Source organism: Salmo salar, chromosome ssa16 (genome assembly GCF_905237065.1).
Source record: "Salmo salar chromosome ssa16, Ssal_v3.1, whole genome shotgun sequence".
In the NCBI taxonomy this organism is placed as follows: domain Eukaryota; kingdom Metazoa; phylum Chordata; class Actinopteri; order Salmoniformes; family Salmonidae; genus Salmo; species Salmo salar.
Window position 1 is genome coordinate 44,049,525 of NC_059457.1, and position 23,758 is coordinate 44,073,282.

The following is a 23,758-nucleotide window of genomic DNA, read 5'->3' on the forward strand; positions in this document are numbered from 1 at the left end:
CCAGGGCACTGGCAGAACGAATGTGATTGGTTGGATGAAAGCTCAGTGCGCAGAGCTAAGAGTGACAGGTCAGTAGATGGAGTTTACAGGTAAGAGTCAAATAAAGAAAAGGCTCTCAGGGAGGGCGGTTAGAGGGCACAAGGTCGCCAGTTTGAATACCATTGTGGCTTTTGTTTCCCAACCTTAAACATACTTAACTAATCACATTTCTAATCTACTGACATTCTAAATGACTTGACAGCTTCATATGTGAAAAGAAAGAGTGGCGCCCATCCCCATGCTGGCGCAGTGGACTAGGCACTGGGAAAGGGACCAGAAGGTCACAGGTCCTAATCTTGCCTCGCTTTTATAAATAAAATGCAAGAGTTGTTTACTCAGTTGAAAGCAGTGGCGGTCAGTGCCGTTAAAGATGACGGAGGATAATTATTATTTAAAAAAAATTGTGAGCATGGCCTTATTTCTATTACAGCGTTTTGTAATGACTGTCATTCCTATTCCATTCACACAGTTCAATGTAACAGCGATAGGTTTAGGCTACTACATGATACTCTAATGTTCCCTATACACATAAGGTTGCTACAACCTAGCCTATGAATTAAAGTTTACAACGTAGTTGCATACAGGTCGAGAGAAAAAAAAAATTGAGGTGACGGACCGACACATGGACAGCCTTACACTCTCTTGCCTGCATCTAGCTGAACTAGGGTGTAATCGTTAGCCCAACAGTTGCAAACTAGAATTTCTATTGGAGAAATTCAGGTATATTTTTTCCAGTTTTGTTCCATTTAAGGAACTTTATTCTTTATTTTTTTTCAACAGAATCGGTGGAACGATAACACGTAAACAGTTAACTTTCATTACAGCTACGTTGTATTCCTCCTCCCATCATGTCCCTTCACTTGTGGACTTCAATGCACAACACATCAGCTGTAAGTGACCAAAAATCCTTTCCAAGCCAAACCACATCATAACCGCTACACACAGCCTACATTATTGTCACAATATTAGCTAAAGTAACATTGTCAACATAGCTAATTGAACTAATGTATTAGTAAACCAGCTACAATCATGCAGTAACGTTACAGTGAACAGAAGTTTTGCACTTATACTGGTGGGCCCCGGTGGCAATAAATTTGTAAAACCAAAATAAATACCTGGACTTGGAAGAGATCCAGTGTTGTGTTGGATAGTCATAGCCAGCTAGCTAACATAACATCCCTCTGTTTGAGCAGGGCACTTGAGTAGGCTAGCTGCATTTGCTAGCTAAGTAAGTTAAACTGAAAGTGAAAAAGAATGAAATCTCTCTCGCTTCTCCTTCATATTGGAATAAATTAATTTGTTCTAAACTATTTAACTATTGTGTCTCTCTTTGAGTCAACAACTTGCCACATTTCATCCACTGCAGTGCTAGCTAGCTGTAGCTTATGCTTTCAGTCCTAGATTCACTCTCGGATACTTTGATTGGGTGGACACCATGTCAGTTCATGCTGCCAGAGCCCTGATAGGTTGGAAGACGTCCGCCGGAAGTTGTCATAATTACTGTGTAAGTCTATGGAAGGGGGTGAGAACCATGAGCCTCCTAGGTTAGGTATTGAAATCAATTTACCCAGAGGACGACGGAAGCTAGCTATCCTCCGGCTACACCATGGTACTACCCTAGTGAGTGCTGTTGAGGCTACTGTAGACCTTCATTGTAAATGTGTTTTAATCAATAATTTGGTGACAAGATTAGATTTAGTACAGTTTTATCTAAAAAGGTGAACTTTTTACATGTTTTACAATTTTTATTAAATTCACTGAGGATGGTCCTCCCCTTCCTCCTCTGAGGAGCCCCCACTGGTTGAAAGTCAGGGAAATAACACCAATTACAAAGCGCACAGATTTATAAAAAGGGGTATATTTATTGAAAAAGCGAAAAACTAAAATTAGTGTTTCTATACTGAATTATCTATCCACTGTCATTATCCAACTAACCACCCCACCCACTTGACACTGCGGAAACCAGCAGTCTTTGGAAAATTTGACCAACATTCATAGCATTTACTGGGTGAAGTCCAGAAACTTGCAAGTGTGATGTGTGAACCACCAACAGGGTATGGACATAGACAAGCATACATACATTTATAAGTGCAGGGGAAAAGAGTTGTATATAACTACGAAAAATATAGCACAAAAAAACATAGCATTAAAGAAATTATGTACTAACTCACAAAATGTCCAAAGAGCAAGAGCGTATTAACTTAAAATGGGTTTATTTATTTTGGGGTCTGATTTACAGATTGGAACATTCGTTTTGTGCTACGGTCACTTGTATTATGACAGAGGTATCTCATTCGAATAGTTTTATTATAATGGAGCAGGGATGGAAACAGAGGCACAGAAATACAGGGCCAATGTTTAGAACTATTCCAATGAGCCAAATATACCACTGAACATTGCTTTCAAAATACACACATCTACAGAGATGGAGGACTCATCTTTGTATCTGTGCCATTATAGAGTCTTTGACAATTTTCTTCTTCTTCACAATTGGCAGATCCCTCCTGATGACCCGGTTGGACATGACTTCAACAGGGTCACCAGGAAGGATCAGCCAATGAAGTTGGAAATCCCATCCAGTTGACTACATTAAAATGGTGGAATCCCTCAATGGCCTTGCCCATGCTATCCTTTTGGCCACAAGAGAACTGTAATTATCTATGAATACAGCTTTAAGAATAGCTAGCCAAGAAATGCTATGGACAGCAGAGGGCGTAAGAGCCACACAATATCCAAACCAATGCATTCAGAGTCCAAAATCTGTGACATTAATGGCACACGTTAAATGGACATATCTTTACATGGACATGATGGGACTGATTTGTTATAGTCAAAGTTGAGTTAACGATGAGATAATTCTTAACTCCATTAGTGTGAAATATTTATCCAAATAAGTGACCAATGAAATGCAATCTAATTTCAATCATTTTTGCTCAGACTTATTATGGCTAGTACCAAAAAAAACATGCCGTTCTTTCAGAAGAACAATGTGAGATCGGTTCTGCTTGCTCTGTCCTGCCATTGGCTTATGATATCATGTGAGCAGCCGGTTGCTAACCAAAAGGATTGCAAATGATGAAGTAGCCACACCACATTATTGAGATATATATGTATATATAAAAAGATAACTCAATAATTTAGGAAAAATGAATAAATAGAATTGTTAATGAATTGATAAGAAACAGGATTTTACATCTTTCTGTATGAAATAATTGGAATTCTATGATCTGCCTAAATGTGGCTGGCTGCGCACACCCTTTTCACATGATGACGTCTTCAAATGTACAGTGTGCTCTGGATGAGCCATGGCAATAGTTTGCTTTAATACCAGATGTGATATTACATTAAACTGATATTCAATTAGAACTTACAAACTAACAAAAGAAAACGTGGGATCTGCATGCAACAAAAACAATCACTTCAACTGTAGTAAAAAACAAAAAAAAAGTTGTTCTAAGAATAAGAGTTATTTAACTCAAGTAATTAGAAATGTTAAAATCCTTTCATATTCCTTCTTCTTGAATAAAATGAAAATATCCTTCGCAATAAAGAGCATTATAACACAGTGAGTGCTTGGTCCACAAGTAATGTTGTGGGCATGGTAGTGCAAGCATTGGTGGCATGCATTTGGACCCAATCTGTTTTGAGAGGCTAAAAGCGTCCACATTCACAGATAAAGCCATCTACTGTACATTCTACTGCTATTAACCGAATACACAAACGATTGCTGATATAACAGATTTTTCTTTCTTGTTAAACATCTGTTTTAGCACTTATTCACTTCTGCACAATAATAAACCACTGAGATAAATGTAATGTACTGTCTTGCAAAGTATTTCTGATGACTTCCCTATTAGCATATCTAAGTATCCCTCTTCAGTGAAGCTTACCCTCTATGGAGCATGTGACATAGAATGGTCCCATTGATATGATATATTACAATGAGAAGAAAATCTGGTCTTGGAGAGGGACTCAAATAGGGGTTTGGATACAGTTGATATCCTGGGCACCAATGCAAAATATTATTGAATACAAACAAGATTGAGGGTTAGGGTCTTCTTGACCTGACTTTTGTCATAATCAGAAATACTAGACCTGCCGGCAGTAGACATAGTGTTTCACAAAAAAAAGATTTATTAGTGTGGAAATATACTGTAGGGTTTACACTTCATTCAGTGTCCTTTCTAATGAAATAACTACTAAGTAGTAAAACTGTAATTCAGTCATGAGTTTGTACATAAAATACTGCATTTTTTATTGCCTTCCATCAACCAATACGTATTAGTATTTCATTTTAGTACAAATCATTACCTAGAATTTACCTAGTTATTTCATTTAAAAAGACAATGTCAAAAGTGTATCCCCATACAGTATGTACTCTACATGAAGGGTTAAAGTGACTGATATAAATGTTACACAAAAAAACGATTTCTTGAAACTTGGACATTCTTTTGTCAATGTCGGGGTAATTCTTCTGTTCACATGCATATCATTACCTGCAAAGACATTGGCCATCTCCTCAATGTTCATAGACCGTCTATGAAACTAAAATGGGATGCAGAAACATGTTGTCCTTCAGTAAGTGCTGAGGTCTCCATGTTTTACCAGTGCACCAGGAGACATCTGTCCCATATTCACCTCCTCACACACACCCTCTGCCTTTTAACATCATATTCTATTGTAACACTCCTTCACTCACTGTGGTTCCCTTGTCTTTGGAAATTGATAACTGTGCAAATGGGTGTAGGCCTAAATATACCTATGAAATGTTATACGGATGAAATAATCGTGAAGGAAGAACTCATGAGTTCAGTCCCATTGAGGCAGAGGGTTTCGTACAGCTGTCGACTAGTCTCCTTTGAGCTGTCGCGGATTTGGATCACAACTACCTGGCTAATGGTAAGAAATGTGAGGAACTTCGATTACTATAGACTGTCTTCAAGCTCCACCTTACCTAGCATTCATAATGAACAACCTTTCTTCATGTTGGTAGACCAAAGACTCTTGGACATATTCATGTTCTGCCTTCATTTCCATGGCATAGACGTACCCAAGACAAAGATGGGTCAGAGTGTTTGCTTTTTTATATTGATAAGATTGAAAGGATGAGCAAGGCCTGTTAATCCACCAGGCTATACTTGAAGCATGCTGGGGTGGGAAATCATCAGTTGTAGATGGGGGAAATTAGTCCATCACAATTTAAGAGAAGGTGAAGGAGGTGAGATACTTTGGTGGGTAAGAGGGCAGGGATTTGTAACTTCATCTCGTTTCACCCCTCTCAGAACTCCACTTTGCAGGCAGGGAAGGTCTCCTCCTGCATGGCCACAGTGCTGTTGCTGCCCAACACGGTGATACCCAGCTCTCTCTGCCTCTCATGGGTTTCCTGGTACCACTCGTGCATCGTCAGCGAGTCAAAGGTGGGGATCAGGGTTACCTGAGAGTGGAAAGGTAGAAGGGCAAATTCAAATGAGAACATAGTAGACAGACTTAAAGGTAGACTCCGCGATATGACGTAGATGCAATAAGTAAACAGCATAGTAGGTCAATTTCCGCAACAACTATGAGCATTGAAGTGTGAGGCTCAACTTCTCCACTGTTTTGGTACCCTGGCTAACACACTAAACAGCATGAAGCGAACCTGTACACATGCGCAAATAATGCATCTCTCTCATCTCAATATCTCTGGAGCTGCTCGTGGCAACGTCATTTAGCGGAGTCTACGTTTGTTGACATTCTACAAATGTACATAGAAAAAGAGAAATGAGAAGATTGGGGGCTGACCTGTACATCGGGCCAGGCAGTCTTTCCCTCCAGTAGAGCGTCGAGAATGGGTCTCATGACTGACTCCTTCAGGGGCTCGTCGCCACTGACGATGTAGCAGGAGGAGCGCAGGCGTCGGAAGAACTCCACGTCAATGGTGGCAGAGGCACAACCAGAGGGGAGATAAGCCATGTCCAAATAAACTGGTGCACTTCCAGCTGCACTGACCTTACTGCCCAGAGAACCTGCAGGACAGATAGTTGAGTTAGACATAAGAAGACTAAATGTATTGCAATAACTTGCAAGTACAAACAATTATTTTAGAAAGCAAGTAATAAAGATGTTAATATGCCATCATTCAAAGTGTAAAACCCTGTCTGTGCCTACCTGAAGAAACTGACTTTGAAGTTCCAGGTCTGGAGCCACTAGTGGTATTGCGGGATGAAGGCCTTGTGTCAAGGCTCGAGGTGGTCTTCAATGTACCAGTTGTGCTGCCAGCCTTGGTCTTGCTGTTCAGAGCTGTACTGGAGGCTGACGCTGACCTCTGTGTGACCCCGGCTGGTTTCTTGGTTTTTGTGGCGGCACTCTTTGAGGTCTTGCTTGGCGCATCAGCCTCAGGGTCAGTCATGCAGGTACCGGGCTGGGGTGGCAAGGGGGGCAGATCCTTCATTGGGGCTGGGGGAGGGTCCTGAGAGGAATATTGTGCTCCCCTGTTGGAGTAGTAAGAGCTGGGATGGTCATGTGGATGGTGGGGCAGGAAACTCCCAGAGTCCTCGTCAGAGTCCATGTCTGCAGTGATGGAAGGGCAGTCTTCAGTCCCTGGGGGTATGTCTGAATCTGTGGCTGTGTTGAGGGATTCACTAGCAGACATGGGAGGGGTCTCCTGGCCTTGAGGTGAATGTCGATCACTATTAATTCCGCTTTGTGGCTTAGCTAGCTCCTGGGAGTGGTTGCTGTCTTCAGAGAGTTCTCGCGGGCTACCCGTGGCTAGCCCTAGAGACAGATGCTGCTGTTGGTTCTCTGGGGACTTTGAGTGCTTGAATTCACAGGGTGAGACCAGGCAGAGGTCGACATCATGGGGAACGTCAGGGAGAAGACCATGTAGTCCAGGAAGGCGTTCCTCTGAGCCATCCCCTGGTGGACGCATGTTATGAGATGTACTCAAGGGTAAGGACATCCCCATTTTGGGGTCAGAATCGGCAAAATGCCCATTTGAGTAGGACCTGTCCATATGGTCTCCCTTGGGTGACTCATCAATAGATGGGAGCACCTGTTCAAAAGACACGGAAAGAGACTCGTCAACTTCTGTCGAGTGTGGGGAACCGATTTCAGCAGGCATGGAGGTAATATTGGGTGAGACAGAGTCAGGCAGCATGAAGGGACTTAGTGTCAAAAGACTTGATTGTTTGTCCTGGGATGATGTGGAGTTTTCTAGGTTCCCCCTCAAGGAGCCTACCTCGGAGTTCCTGCAAGAACCCATGACGTTGCAGTCTTCAAACCCAAGGCTAGGCACCCTTCCCCCGAGACTACTGTCCTCACCAGAGCCCTGAGCATCCTCTTCAGGTGATTGGTGGAAAGGGGTATGCCCAGCGCTATTAGGGGCTGAGTCGGCAGGGGAGACCAACTCTAAAGTCTTCTCATCTGAGCTAGTGCATGCATCTTCTTGCCCATTTCTCAGGGCCCCATCAAGTAGCCTGTATTCAGTTGGTGTGAGATCAAAGTTCACGCTGTGATCACTTTTAGGAGTTTTGGCAAGAGGCGAAATGGTTCCCAGGGTTTTCTCTGGATTTGGCAGAGTCACCATGCAGCTGAACTTTTGTGGACTTTCCAAAATTTCCCCCCTCTCTGCATTTGCTCTTGATCCATTCTCTGTCGCTATAGTGTTCACTACAACAGCAGTCCTTTTCTCTGACTTTGCATTTTCTGCTCTGAGGTTCTCGAATTCCGCTGTCATGTCTTCAGGCGTTGACATTTTGGAACGATCAGCATCCCCCACCGAGGCAGAAGCTTTTTGATTCTCCGGCTCCTTTTTATCCGTCTTTAGCTTTGCCACCTTGTTCAATGAGTCTTTCTTAGGGATTGCATCCTTCTTCAATGTTCCATTCTTGACTAAGGACTTTTTTGCCTCTGCGTTTCCTAATGAAGGTCCAGTTGTCGCTTTTTTGACATCCTTGTTGAGAGGTTTTGTTGGTTTCCTCTCCTCTGGCTTTACCTCCTTCTTGAGATCTTTCTTTTGATCATGTTTGATGTCTTTCTTTTGTCTTGGACCAAGAGTTTCTTTCTTAACTGGTTCTTTCTTTTTCTCAAAATTCTCTTCCTTTTTAACAACACCTGCGGAGGCTTTCTCATCCTTTCTTACTTCTTTTTTCTCATCCTTTAAAGGTTCTTTCTTTGGCAAAAGCTTTTCAGCCTTTGGAGGCCTTTGTTTAGCATCCCCATCCTTCAATTTGGACTTATCTTCCCCTTCCTTCCATTCTTTATTAGCAATGTCACTTGGAGCCTTGGGTTTGGACTTCATGTCTTGCTTTTTAACATCCCCACGTCCAACTTTGTCTTTCAGCAAGGCACTGCTAGGTCTTGAATCCTTGGACAGGGACTTAAGACTCTCTCGACTCTCTGCACGTTTTGGTTGTTTATCTGATTTGGATGCTTCAAGGTCCCTGAGGCTCACGGCTGGATGTTTCAGGAATTCTAGATGCTTTACTTTCTCAAGTCCTTCAAGAATCTTGGCCTGCGGAGTACACCCAGGGAAGAGAACTCGAATGATCTTCTCTTGAGGACTGGCAGGATGCCACACCAGTAGAGCAGAGATGGAGACAAGGCAAGACAGGGGCATCTCTGAGCCTTTTATGTTAGATCCATTGCCGGGCCAGGTCTTCATGAAAGCCTCAAGATCTTTACTGCCTTTGACTGGGTTAAGAATGTACATCTCTAGTCTACCGACTCCCATCTTTTGGAAAAGAATAAGAGGATCAATGCTGGGTCCATTTGAGCGACTAAGAGGTTCTGGATTGATTGTTAGCCTTTCAAGGTGTTGCAAAGTGAGTGCCACTTGGTCGCAGCTCCGCAGTTCTTTGGGATCACTCCGGAATAACTTCAATCTCTCTGGAGCATTAAGGAAAACGACCCCAATCTCAGGGGAAATTAGATTTTTCATCCAGTCCTCATTGATCTGAGAGTCAGTAGAATGTTCCTCCTCCAGTTCTACTGCTTTCCTTTGGAGAAGACTGTTCACCCCTGGCAGATTGTCCGTACCAATGTGGGTGAGGAGCAGGGAGTCAACTCTGTCCAAATGTCTAACCAGTTTCCAGAAACAGGAGCGAGGATCTGACCCACCATTGACCAGAACGTTGAAACCGTTAACAGCAAAGAAGGCAGAGTCTCCTCTCCCACCTGGAAATAGGTAGCAGCAGGGGCGGGAGAGTTTGAGGAAGCCCACAGTACTGGGGGGCTCTAGCAGATCAAAAGGAGACTGTGGCTCCAGGGACTCTGAGAGGTATTCTGTGAACTCTTGCAGACCTTCCATTGCAGGTAGCACTGATGGTGGGTTTGTTTTGATGTTGATGAAGTCTTGTAGGTTGTGTTTCTCCAACACAGAGTTCTTCCACACCCCAGAGTTGGGACAACTCAGCGTGAGGTTAGCTTTTTGTGTGGGGTCTGCAGAGCTCAACAACTCTCCAATCTGTTCAAAGAGATAGAATGGTTTGATGTAAATCCCTTCACCAGTTTATGAATAATGATTTTGAATTTAGATTTACTGTAATATTCATTCAAAGTTACAGATCAAATATGAATTCACCTCCTCATCAGCAAATATCTGAATGAAGTCACTCAGAGAGAAACATCCTGTTTGTAAGACCAGATCTCCTGCCTCTTCAACACATTGTCCAGCAAGAACCAACAACTTGTGGCGAGACACATCAGATATAAGCCGGCGCACCTAGTGAAATGGAAAGAAAAAGTCATGAAAATTAAGCTCCATTTAGTAGCCTTTACTACTCCAAATAGGGCAATAGTATAGACTGTGTTCGTGTTACAGGGCACACAGAGAAACAAGGCCTCTCATTCAAGTTTTTTTGTGTCAACATCAGCCTGTTTACAGTCTATAACATGATAAAAAGGCAAAATGGCATTATGTTATGGCCAGATAAGACCATTTTGATCCAAATTAAATGCATACCAAAGGCCACAAACAACCCAGATTTAAAGGTATACAATGTAATCAAGTGATCAAAACAAAAGGATACACTCCTAGATGTTTCCACTTCACAATAACAGCACTTACAGTTGATCGGGGTAGCTCTACCACCGCAGAAATTTTACAAACTGACTTGTTGGAAAGGTGGCATACTATGACGGTGCCACGTTGAAAGTTACTGAGCTCTTTAGTAAGGCCATTCTACTGCCAATGTTTGTCTATGGAGATTGCATGGTTGTGTGCTCGATTTTATTCACCTGTCAGCAACGGGTGTAGCTGAAATAACCGAATCCACTAATTTGAAGGGGTGTCCACATACTTTTTATATATAGCTTAAATATTAACATTTTCATGATAAAAAGGCAATCCATCAATAAAAAAACTCTATGGCAATATTCTACTGTTAATGGTATAAAAATAATCTCAAACTCACACTGATGAAAAGCAGCACTTCAATGTGGAAAAATCCTCATCCCCCATCCTTTCCCCGAGAAAATATTTCAAGAATTACTGTTCACATGTCCAGTACTAAGCGTACTGCAAACTTTGTTCAGGCATAACATTGAAAAAAAAATCCCTGAAATTACCAGCAGATACGCTTGCAGAGAACACATAAAGCAAGAGATCGACTTTATATTTCGCCATTTAATGCATTCTAAAATATCGCAAGTGCATTAAGCATCAGGCACAGGCTAAAGTAGATTATGTAGGTTCGAATGAGGAGGGTTTTGTGAATCATTACAGCAGCAACACAATTTGATTTCCAGTATGAAATGAGAGCCAGATGGCAGGGAAAAGAAGCGTGTTATGCGATGGCAGTGCGTAGTGCAGATGTCATATGAGAAATTGGATCGTTTCCATCTCAGAACAAAGCAATAGCTATGCAAAGCAGAGCAAACCTTAGCAAAATGTCTACAAATAGCAATTTTACTGAGTCATCACTTGCCATTGACTACAATGAAAATGTCAACCAATTTTCTTATTAACAAAACAAAATATAGATACAAGTTTTTTTGGGGGGGGGGGGGGGATCAACTACACAGAAGGAGTGTAAATAAGGCCATGTGTAAAAATGGTTGAAATTCCCCTTTAATACTATGTAATACTGACTTTCATAAAGATGTGATTTTATCATTCGGAACATAGTTTATTTCCCAGTATTTTAAAATGAATATAGACTACCCACAACATACCTTGAAACTAAATAAAGACTTCAACAACAAGGTCTGATGCTAACAGTGAGAGATTTAGCCTAAATAGGTCTCACCTCTGAGCAGACCAACTCATGGGATGGGTTCACCATCACCTGGGTATCCAGAACATCTCCACCGTGCTGCAGTGTCCTCTGACCTAGAAGAAAGGAGAGAAATGGTGGTCAGAAACCTGAGAGTAAGGAGAAGCGAAAAGGCGTCCTCCAGGAGATGAGGGGTTAAAAAAGGAACATAGCCTGTTCCTTTAGACCGGCAAACAATGGGTACTAGGCAATTAGTCTGTTTCATTTACAGACTACACTAAGAGAGACAGATGGTCTGAATGAAACTGCCCACGCAGGCTAATGGCAGTAGGCTATATGTGGAGAGTTTGGGAATAACAAACCATGCATCCACTAAAATGGTTCAACAGGTTGTGCAAATCAGAAGTCAAAATCTAATCCGAAAGATCTTACAGTAAATCGTTTAGCAGATGTAGAGGCATTCAGCGTACAGTTAAGTCTTGAGCATAGCCAGAGAAAGAGCTCTGCCAGCATCAGAAACAACCAGTCTATAGACACGTCCCTGGGTGGAATGCCTCTAAAGAGAAGGCAACAACGCCGATTACATTAAGGCACAGAGTTTTGCATAGCCTAAAGATAAACCCTGGGCCAGCAGTGTGACTGTAGCTTTTAGTGCAGGTCTGAAGAGAGAACAGGACAAACACCAGGCAAGGAACTGAAACAAGTCTGAGGCAAAAACAAAATACCCCAAATGACGGTCTCAACAAAACATGACTTACCAGTAGTTCGAATGGTATTGATTCAACGGTCTTGAATAAGACAAAAACAAACAAACTGGTTACCAAAAAAAGCCAACATCTACACAATAATGGTATACAACTCAAAAGAAACAAAAAGGCAAAGCTTTTGAAATATCGTATGTTTTTGTTTTAGGCTATATTTGTTAATAATTCTAGTTATTCCCATGCTCCAAAAGCTGCAATGACATACTGAGGCTATTCAGGCTGAATAAACAACCTGTGATCCACACTCCTCCGACTGCATCACATGCCAGAATAAAGAGACATTCACTCATGCGCTGCACTGCACCAAACATCTCCATTTAGCCAACAATTTGCCACAACGACTCACAAGACGAAATGGGAGGGGTGGTGAAACTGTTTCACGACTGGGGCTACATGCTCTAAAAGGTAAAATAATCATGGAAGTCCCGGCAGAAAGCAAGGACAATGTTTTTTATGGGTTATATTGATAGCCTAACACACTATAAGGCTGTGGGAGAGGAAGAAAAGGACTTCCAGCAAGATAAAGAGGAATAACTTAAAAGTAACAGCACAAGCAAATTTATGACTAGCCAAGCCTATAGTTGAAGATAAGAGAAGCCGACAAAAGACCAAAGTCTCTGGAGTGTATCCAGTATCACTATTGAAGCAGCAAAAGTTGTCACTTAACGCACCATGTCTTACTATATGAACAACAGCTCAAATGCACATTAACCAAAAGCTCAGTAGACCCAAAACCGAGTGGACAGTTACCCAAAGGCCCAGTCCAAGTCAGGTTGTTGGTGTAGATGGTCCAGCCAGTCAAGAAGGGAGATTGAGAATGTGATTGTTGCTTGCTGTAGTCATATGTGCTAGCAGGTATTGAGCCTTTAATTGGATTACCACCCCATTAGGAAAGTAACTAAGGCGTTGCCACCCCCATTAGGGAAGTAGCTTTTGCGTTACCACCCCCATTAGGGAAAACATCGTTGGATGTGGCAGGGCTTGAAAACTATTACGGACTACAAAGGGAAACCTAGACGCGAGCTGCCCAGTGATGCGAGCTTACCAGACAAGCTTTTATGCTCGATTCGAGGCAAGCAACATAGAAGCATGCAGGAGAGCACCAGCTGTTCTGGATGACTGTGATAACGCTCTTGGTAGCCCATGTGAGCAAGACCTTTAAACAGGTCAACATTCAAAGCCACTGGGCCAGACGGATTACCATGACGTGTATTGCGAGCATGCGCTGACGAAATGTGTCTTCACTGACATTTTCAATCTCTCCCTGACCGAGTCTAATACCAACATGTTTCAAGCAGACCACCCTAGTCCCTGTGCCCAAGGAAGCGAAGGTAACCTGCCTAAATGATTACCGCCCCATAGCACTCACGTCCATAGCCATGAAGTGCTTTGAAAGGCTGGTAACACCATTATCCCAGAAACCCTTTCCCACCTGGACAAAGGGAACACCTATGTGAGAATGCTATTCATTGACTACAACCCAGCCTTCAACACCATAATGCCCTCAAAGCTCATCACACGACTCCAACACCATCAATAAGTTTGCAGACGACACAACAATGGTAGGCCTGACCACCGACAACGATGAGAAAGCCTATAGGGAGGTCAGAGAACTGGCAGTGTGGTGCAAGGACCACAACCTCTCCCTCAACGTGATCAAGACAAAGGAGGTGATCGTGGACAACAGGAAAAGGCGAACAGGCACCTATTAACGTCGGCGGGGCTGTAGTGGAGAATGTTGAGAGCTTCAAATTCATTGGTGTCCACATCACCAACAAACTAGAATTGTCCAAACACACCAAGACAGTCGTGAAGAAGGCACGAGAAAACCTTTTCCCCCTCAGGAGACTGCAAAGATTTGTCATGGGTCCACAGATGCACAAAAAGTTCTACAGCTGCACCATCGAGAACATTCTGACAGGTTGCATCACCGCCTGGTACGGCAACTGCTCGGCAAGCGTCCCACCTAGCCCATAGAGGTTAACAGCTTTTACCCCCCCAAACCATAAGACTGCTGAACAATTAATGAAATGGCCACCGGACTACTTACATTTGACCCCCCCCCCCCCCCCCCCATGTCATTAGCATACCAACCTCCCACCCCTCCTCTCATTACCACAGTTCACTCTATTTCCTGTGCTGCAAGAAGAGGAACCATTTTTTTTTTTTTTTTTTTTTTTTTACAGTCGCCAGCATGTGTAAAAGAGACATGATCAAAGAGAGGGCCCCAGCTCCAACCTTGACCCTTGCGTAGAGACGAAACCCAAAACATGAGGAAGCACTTTCTTCCTTCCTGTCGAGCTAGTTGTGCTAGCATGGTGCCATTGTAACAGCTGCAGGGCCTAGGCTTTTCCCCAGAGAACAGAATAGCACAAGGAAGCAAAGAATTATCTTAATTCTATTTTGAACAATTCATCAGGGCCCATGACCAGATAGTGTATATAATGGTCCGTTAGTGTGAATCTAACTCAGAACAGATATTAGCTGCAACCATAAATAACTTGAATTATTTACCACAAGGGTCAAGACTACCTGGCTACCAAGGCTCTCAAGACCACCTCCGCCTTTTCCACATGCTTTGTGTCTGGTTGAGCCCTGTCCTATCAGAGATCTGTGCCAGCTGCAGGGGGAAACTTGAGGGGCACCTAGGGCAACATCCGACTCCCCACCACGTTGGACGGAGGCAAATTAAAACCACCACAGCATGACTTTTAAGCAAAGGATTAGCCTACAACAAAATTCACGCTTTCTTCCCCTCATCTCCCTGCCTTCTTGATATGGGCAATTCCACGATAATGGAGTGATGCACAAGGAAAATGTGAAAATTATGCACAAGGATGACTTAATTTTCTACAGATTGTTTTACAAAAACACATTTCCTTGAAGAACAGTGCAGATGCAAAGTTTGGTAACAGAATGACAGCTTGTGCTGTTTGTGCCATCATTCTGTTACCAAACTTTGCATCTGCATTGCTCTTCAAGTAAATGTGTTTTTATAAAACCTTGTGGAAATTGTTAAAAGTAGTTCTTGCGCATGGAGCTGTACGGTTTATTTAACTTTGGTTTTTGTTTGACATACATTTTGAAGTGAAAAATCTGAATCTCACTGTGGAATTGCCCATCTCTCATCTTTGATGGCTCTCTGGGCTTTGGCACCATTTTCCCCTTGGAGCAGATCCTTTCTTCCACTGTCAGGTACTTATTGTCCATATACACACTGCAGTGTATAATTCTACGCTGCTGGAAAACAAGGCTGAAAGTGGCCTGCAATATTCACAGCAATTCAGCTGAAAGGCCATTTTCTGCCTTTACTCTTCAACTCTGGATGAGTCACAATATGTAGCAATTGTGTAAAATAATTTAATTAGGGTTTTGGTAGAGGAATATGCTTAAGATGCTGCCATATTTCAGATGTGATGAGTCTCCTCTGTAACCATTACTTTTGAGGTGAATCGTAATTCTTTAAAGGTTTGTCATTTGCAGGTGTATCCAAACATTCTTCTACCCCCTCCCCAGCCACCGAATCCAACCCTGTAAAAGCACTGTTTCAATATTTCACAGCAATGCAAACTTACACACAGGGACACTGACACACACCCCCCACCATCCCATGTGTCTGCAGTGCACTCTGCCAGGTTAGAGGCAGGTTTTTTTTTATCTAAGCTGTAAATCACAGGAGGAGCTACATGACATGTTGCTGGGAGTGGACCAGCTGCTCGAGTAACCAGGGCAGCCAGTAAACCGCCCCAGTCCCCCCACTATAAAAGGAAACAGTCAGCCTCACAGGGGCCAAAGTCCCCTTACTCAAAACAGATACCATCTGTCAGCATCAAATCAAAGTATATTTGTTACGTGCACCAAATACAACAGGTGTAAACCTTACAGTGAAATGCTTATTTACAGGCTCTAACCAACAGTGCAAAAAAGGTATTCAGTGAACAATAAGTAAGTAAAGAAATAAAAACAACCGTTAAAAAGACAGTGAAAAATAACAGTAGCGAGGCTATATACAGTAGCGAGGCTATAACAGTAGCGAGGCTATATACAGGCAGGGCTGATTGAGGTAGCATGTACATGTAGATGTAGATATGGTTAAAGTGACTATGCATATATGATTAACAGAGTAACAGTAGTGTAAAAAGAGGGGTTGGCAGGTGGTGGGACACAATGCAGAGCCCGGTTAGCCAATGTGCGGGGGCACTGGTTGGTCGGGCCAATTGAGGTAGTATGTACATGAATGTACAGTTAAAGTGACTATGCATATATGATAAACAGAGTAGCAGCAGCGTAAAAGAGGGGTTTGGGGGGGGCACACAATGCAAATAGTCTAGGTAGCCAATTGATTAACTGTTCAGGAATATTACGGCTTGGGGGTAAAAACTGTTGAGAAGCCTTATCGTCCTAGACTTGGCACTCCGGTACCGCTTGCCATGCGGTAGTAGAGAGAACAGTCTATGACTGGGTGGCTGGGGTCTTTGGGCCTTCCTTTGGGCCTTCCTCTGATGCAACCAGTCAGGATGCTCTCGATGTTGCAGCTGTAGAACCTTTTGAGGATCTGAGGACCCTTGCCAAATTGTTTTAGTTTCCTGAGGGGGAATAGGCTATGTCGTGTCCTCTTCACGACTGTCTTGGTGTGTTTGGACCATTCTAGTTTGTTGGTGATGTGGACACCAAGGAACTTGAAGCTCTCAACCTGCTCCACTACAGCCGCGTCGATAAGAATGGGGTCGTGCTTGGTCCTTCTTTTCCTGTAGTCCAAAATCATCTCCTTAGCCTTGGTTACGTTGAGGGATAGGTTGTTATTCTGGCACCACCCAGCCAGGTCTCTGACCTCCTCCCTATATGCTGTCTCGTCATTGATCAGGCCTACCACTGTTGTGTCGTCTGCAAACTTAATGATGGTGTTGGAGTCGTGCCTGGCCATGCAGTTGTGGGTGAACAGGAAGTACAGGAGGGGACTGAGCACGCAGCCCTGAGGGGCTCCAGTGTTGAGGATCAGTGTGGCAGATGTGTCGCTACCTTCCCTCACCACCTGCGGGCAGCCCGTCAGGAAGTCCAGGATCCAGTTGCAGAGGGAGGTATTTAGTCCCAGGATCCTTAGCTTAGTAATGAGCTTTGAGGGTACTATGGTGGTGAACACTGAGCTGTAGTCATTGAATACTCACATAGGTGTTCCTTTTGTCCAGGTGGGAAAGGGCAGTGTGGAGTGCAATAGAGATTGCATCATCTGTGGATCTGTTTGGCGGTATGCAAATTGGAGTGGATCTAGGGTTTCTGGGATAATGGTATTGATGTGAACCATTACCAGCCTTTCAAAGCACTTCATGGCTACGGACGTGAGTGCTACGGGTCTGTAGTCATTTAGGCAGGTTGCCTTCGTGTTCTTGGGCAGAGGGACCATGGTGGTCTGTTTGAAACATGTTGGTATTACAGACACAGACAGGGACATGTTGAAAATGTCAGTGAAGACACCTGCCAGTTGGTCAGCACATGCAAGGAGCACACATCCTGGTAATCCGTCTGGCCCCGCAGCCTTGTGAATGTTGACCTGTTTAAAGGTCTTACTCACGTCGGCTACGGAGAGCGTGATCAAACAGTCGTCCGGAACAGCTGATGCTTTCATGCATGCCTCAGTGTTGCTTGCCTCGAAGCCAGCAGAGAAGTGATTTAGCTCGTCTGGTAGGCTCGTGTCACCGTGCAGCTCGCAGCTGTGCTTCCCTCTGTAGTCTAATAGTTTTCAAGCCCTGCCACATAAGACAAGAGCCGGTGTAGTACGATTCAATCTTAGCCCTGCATTGACGCTTTGCCTGTTTGATGGTTCATTGGAGGGCACAGCAGGATTTCTTAGAAGCTTCCGGGTTAGAGTCCCGCACCTTGAAAGCGGTTGCTCTACCCTTTAGCTCAGTGTGAATGTTGCCTGTAATCCATGGCTTCTGGTTGGGGTATGTACGTACAGTCACTGTGGGCACGGCATCCTCGATGCACTTATTGATAAAGCCAATGACTGATGTGGTGTACTCCTCAATGCCATCGGAAGAATCCCGGAACATGTTCCAGTCTGTGACATTAAAACAGTCCTGTAGTTTAGCATCTGCTTCACCTGACCACTTTTTTATAGACAGAGTCACTGGAGCTTGCTGCTTTAAATTTTTGCTTGTAAGAAGGAATTAGGAAGATAGAATTGTGGTCGGATTTACCAAATGGAGGGCGAGGGAGAGCTTTGTACACGTCTCTGTGTGTGGAGTACAGGTGATCTAGAATGTTTTTTTTCCCCCTCTGGTTGCACATTTAACATGTTGATAGAAATTAGGTAGAACTGATTTAAGTTTCCCTGCATTAAAGTCTCTGGCCACTAGAAGTGCCACCTCTGGGTGAGCGGTTTCCTGTTTGCTTATTTCCTTATACAGCTGACTCAGTGCAGTCTTAGTGCCAGCATCCGTCTGTGGTGGTAAATAAACAGCCACGAAAAGTATAGCTTAAAACTCTCTAGGCAAATAGTGTGGTCTGCATTTTATCACAAGATACTCTACTTCAGACGAGCAAAATCTAGAGACTTCCTTAGATTTCGTGCACCAGCTGTTGTTTACAAATATGCACAGACCGCCGCCCCCCCATTTCCAGGCTTCAGCATACAGATCAAATGTCCCCCAGGGCTCAGTTCTAGGCCCTCTCCTATTCTCACTATACACCAAGTCACTTGGCTCTGTCATATCCTCACATGGTCTCTATCATTGCTACGCAGACGACACACAATTCATCTTCTCCTTTCCCCCTTCTGATAACCAGGTGGCGAATCGCATCTCTGCATGTCTGGCAGACATATCAGTGTGGATGACGGATCACCACCTCAAGCTGAACCTCGGCAAGACGGAGCTGCTCTTCCTCCCGGGGAAGGACTGCCCGTTCCATGATCTCGCCATCACGGTTGACAACTCCATTGTGTCCTCCTCCCAGAGTGCTAAGAACCTTGGCGTGACCCTGGACAACACCCTGTCGTTCTCCGCTAACATCAAGGCGGTGACCCGATCCTGTAGGTTCATGCTTTACAACATTCGCAGAGGAAGCGGCGCAGGTCCTAATCCAGGCACTTGTCATCTCCCGTATGGATTACTGCAACTCGCTATTGGCGGGGCTCCCTGCCTGTGCCATTAAACCCCTACAACTCATCCAGAAAGCCGCAGCCCGTCTGGTGTTCAACCTTCCCAAGTTCTCTCACGTCACCCCGCTCCTCCACACACTCCACTGGCTTCCAGTTGAAGCTTGCATCTGTTACAAGACCATGGTGCTTGCCTACGGAGCTGTGAGGGGAACAGCACCTCCGTACCTTCAGGCTCTGATCAGTCCCTACACCCAAAGAAGGGCACTGCGTTCATCCACCTCTGGCCTGCTGGCCTCCCTACCTCTGCGGAAGCCCAGTTCCCGCTCAGCCCAGTCAAAACTGTTCGCTGCTCTGGCACCCCAATGGTGGAACAAGCTCCCTCACGACGCCAGGACAGCGGAGTCAATCACCACCTTCCGGAGACACCTGAAACCCCACCTCTTTAAGGAATACCTGGGATAGGTTTAAGTAATCATTCTACCCCCCCCCCCCAAAAAAAGATATAGATGTACTAATGTAAAGTGGTTGTTCCACTGGATATCATAAGGTGAATGCACCAATTTGTAAGTCGCTCTGGATAAGAGCGTCTGCTAAATGACGTAAATGTAAAATGTAATGTCGTATTCTTATATTTACATCTGGCTATGAAGGACAACTCCTGCTATAAATTAGGCGGGACACTGGGCTTTGGAAAACATTACTAGTTGAAACCATTAACTGACCTCACATGCATAAACAGCCTGCTGGCCAGTGGTAATGGATGGCACCAGTACCACCCATGGCATTGCGTACACAGTCCCAGGCAGTCAAATTAAAACATTGACTCATGTCTATCATTAGTGTCCTATGGAGAGTCCAAGAGGGGGCATGTAGGACAAAGTGCCTTTTGTCTTTGTCAACGAACATCCATCCCTGTTTGCTTCCAGTCAACATAAAAGGCCTATGGCCTCCTGATGCTTTCCAGAGGGCTAAAACACACTGTTGTCATCAACAAACCCCATGGACAGTTTTGTTTGCTTCAATCATAAGGAGTGAAAAGCAGAAAGGATGCTGTCAAAATGCAGCGTCAAAGTCCTTTTAGTGCTGCTGAGAATGGTAACTGAACGAAAGGCAGCGCAAACAAGATTGAAGATGGGGAGAATGCCACGTGTGTGTACACACACACACACACACACACACACACACACACACACACACACACACACACACACACACACACACACACCCTCTCCAGAAGTGATGAAGAGTAAAATGGGCCCAAGGGGTAGAGTATTTGTTTGGTTGTGTTCTGCTTTGCATTAACAGATGAATACACAAGCAGTATTTCAGTCAGCTGAGTTAAGTTTCTCAGTGTTACGAGAACAACAGCCTGTGGCGAAAACGTTGATGAATGGTAATGCAGTGTCCACAACATAATAAGAGGGCACACACTTTCTGCTGTAACCTCCAACCAAGGCTGGCGACTAAGGAGAAGGCAATCGAGTCTTTTTCTCAACATCAATTGTATAATTTTCCCAGATTGTATTGTAGATTACCTGGATGATAGATAAATATACATGCAACATGTAAAGTGTTGGTCCCATGTTTCATGAACTGGAATAAAATAACACAGAAATCTTCCATATGCACAGAAAACTTATTTCTCAAAACTGTTGTGCACAAATGTGTTTACATTCCTGTTAGTAAGCATTTCTCCTTTGTCAATATAATCTATCCATCTGGCAGGTGTGGCATATCAAGAAGCTAATTTAACAGGTGCACCTTGTGCTGGGGACAATAAAAGGCCACTAAAATGTGCCTTTTTGTCACACAACACAATGCCACAGATGTCTCAAGTTGAGGGAGGGAGCATGCAATTGGTATGCTGACTGCATTAATGTCTACCAGAGATGTTGCTGGAGAATTAAAAATGTTAATTTCTCTACCATAAGCCTCTTCCAATGTTATTTAAGAGAATTTGGCAGTACGTCCAACTGGCCTCACAACCGCAGACCATGTGTGACAACGCCAGCCCAAGGCCTACAGAGTCGGCTTATTCAACTGCGGGATTGTCTGAGACCAGTCACCCGGACAGCTGATGAAACTGCGCAAAACCAAATAATGTCTGCACAAACTGTCAGAAAACATCTCAGGGAAGCTCGTCATCCTCGCCAGGGTCTTGATTTGACTGCAGTTCTGCGTCGTAACGGACTTCAGTGGGCAGAGTCTCACCTTCAATGGCCACTGGCATGCTGGAGAAGTGTGCTCTTCATGGATGAATCCCAGTTGCAACTGTACCGGGCAGATGGCAGACAGCGTGTATGGCATTGTGTGGGCGAGCGGTTTGCTGATGTCAATGTTGAACAGAGTGCCCCATGGTGGCGATGGGGTTATGGTATGGGCAGGCATAAGCTATGGACAACAAACACAATTGCATTTTATCGATGGCAATTTGAATGCACAGAGATACCGTAACAAGATCCGTGCCATTCATCTGCCGTCATCACCTCATGTTTCAGAATGATAATCCACGGCCCCATGTCGCAAGGATCTGTACAATTCCTGGAGGCTGAAAATGTCCCAGTTCATCCATGGACTGCACTCACCAGGCGTCACCCATAGAGCAAGTTTGGTATGCTCCAGATCAACGTGTACGACAGCGTGTTCCAGTTCCCCCAATATCCAGCAACTTCGCACAGCCATTGAAGAGGATTGGTGCAACGTTCCACAGGCCACAATCAACAGCCTGACCAACTTGCAGTAAATAGTGTTCACACCAGATACTGACTGTTTTCTGATCCACGCCCCTACCTTTTTGTTAAGGGTATCTGTATTCCTAGTCATGTTAAATCCATAGATTAGGTCCTAATTTATTTATTTTAATTGACTGACTTCCTTATATGAACTATAACTCACTAAAATCTTTGACATTATTGCATGTTGCGTTTATATTTTTGTTCAGTGTAGATATCAGATGAATGTGCTAAGTTCAATGAGTCTTTACAGCAATCAGATTGAGTTATCATGGGATAGACAATCTCTGGTGGGGAAGGAAGCAAGCTCCATCTCCACTGGAGTGTGAAGACGCTGAGCGAATGTAATATCACTGGTGTTTGCCAGGCCGAGCAAGACAGACTTTCTAATCCGCCGACGGTCAGTCCATCTAAGTGCTGCTCTGCTAGATATAGCCTCTCCACACGCAAACCTCTAGTCCCAGGGCACCGCCGTGTTGCTAACCACTGTGGCCCAGCATGCCAACAGCAGGGAGGAAGCCCAGGGACAGACACACACCTAACAGTGAATAACATGACAACGGGAACTGGAAGCTATAGACTACTGTAAGGTGGTTCCAATGGCTCAGTTGGTTGGAGCATGGTATGTGTGTGTGTGGGTTTGATTCCCACACGAGTTCTCTAAGTGGCTTTGGATGAATGACCATATAATTATAATCAATGAATTGCAAAGCATAGAATTTTTGGGAATGGATATTCTGATTTAAAGCAACTTTCTCCTACCATTTAGAATGTTTGACTAATTTATGCTTATGATGTCTTCTCTGAGAATTGTGATCGTCATGGGATGTAACAGTGTGTTACACAGAAAATGTGTAATGTTTTTTTTTTCTTCATCTTGTGTTCTCAATTTCACAGCTGTCAAGTTTGAAAAGTGGGTCATGAACAGCATTCACACAGATATTCAATGGGACTTATTTAAACGACTGATGGAAGAAACCGTCAAAAAGGAGTCGGAGAACATAACTAAAAGAACAGCAGGCGTTCACGTGTGAGTCATAAGTTTGAAAGAAACAGAATGGCATGGGGTGGTGGTTTAGGGGTGATGAGGATTTCAGCTGTTCACTCAGCTGCCTAACACACCCAATTCCATCTTGGAAATGTACCCCATAAAGAAGAGTTCCTGGTACCAGTCTGTTCAGCCAAGGCAGACTGACTTGAGACTACGGATCCAAGCAATAGTGCAAGAGCAGTTGACAATAAAACGAACAGTGTATGAAGCATCTAATCTTCAATAGGCTTGAATTTTTATTTAACAAGGCAAGTCAGTTAAGAACAAATTCTTATTTACAATGACTGCCAACCAAAAGGCAAACGACCTCCTGCAGGGACAGGGGCTGGGATAAAATTAAAAAAAAAACATCACGACAAGCGACAAAACTACATAAAGAGAGACAAATTACCATTAACATCATGCCTTCAACCACTTTTACATGCCTTGTTAACATACAGTGCATTCAGAAAGTATTCACACACTGACTTTTTCCACATTTTGTTGTGTTACAAAGTGAGATTACATTGATTTAAGTGTCATTTCTGTCATCGATCTACACAAAATACTCTGTCAAAGTGTAAAAACATTTGTAAAAAAAGTAAATTAAATAAATATTGATTAGATAAGTAGTCTACACATGTAACACCTGGATTCTGCAACATTTGCCCATTATTATTTTCAAAATTCTTCAAGCTCTGGTTGTTGATCATTGCTAGACAAATTTCAGGTCTTGCCATAGATTTTCAGGTAGACTGAAGTCGAAACTAAGTCAGCCACTCAGGAACATTCACTGTCTTCTTGGTAAGGAGTATAGATTTGGCCTTGTGTTTTAAATTGTCCTGCTGAAATGTGAATTCACCTCCCAGTGTCTGGTGGAAAGCAGACAACCAGGTTTTCCC

At 43.7% G+C, this 23,758-nt stretch overlaps 1 protein-coding gene across 2 annotated transcripts in view; it reads right to left on the reverse strand.

Annotated features, from left to right (window-relative positions):
* Positions 1 to 1,877: 1,877 nt before the first annotated feature.
* Positions 1,878 to 23,758, reverse strand: part of LOC106573927 (microtubule-associated protein 1B) — a 57,554-nt gene continuing 35,673 nt past the window's right edge. Inside the window, exons 1-6 of one of the 2 annotated variants that reach the window (XM_045697305.1) lie at positions 11,990 to 12,287; positions 11,265 to 11,347; positions 9,599 to 9,739; positions 6,187 to 9,481; positions 5,821 to 6,044; positions 1,878 to 5,473 (exon numbers count right to left, since the gene is read on the reverse strand). In XM_045697305.1, the coding sequence (XP_045553261.1) occupies positions 5,318 to 5,473; positions 5,821 to 6,044; positions 6,187 to 9,481; positions 9,599 to 9,739; positions 11,265 to 11,300 (3,852 nt within the window). In that variant the 5' untranslated portion in view covers positions 11,301 to 11,347; positions 11,990 to 12,287 and the 3' untranslated portion in view covers positions 1,878 to 5,317. Of the gene's footprint in view, positions 5,474 to 5,820; positions 6,045 to 6,186; positions 9,482 to 9,598; positions 9,740 to 11,264; positions 11,348 to 11,989; positions 12,288 to 23,758 lie in introns of those variants that run through there. The other variant, XM_014149389.2, reaches the window with a different exon arrangement.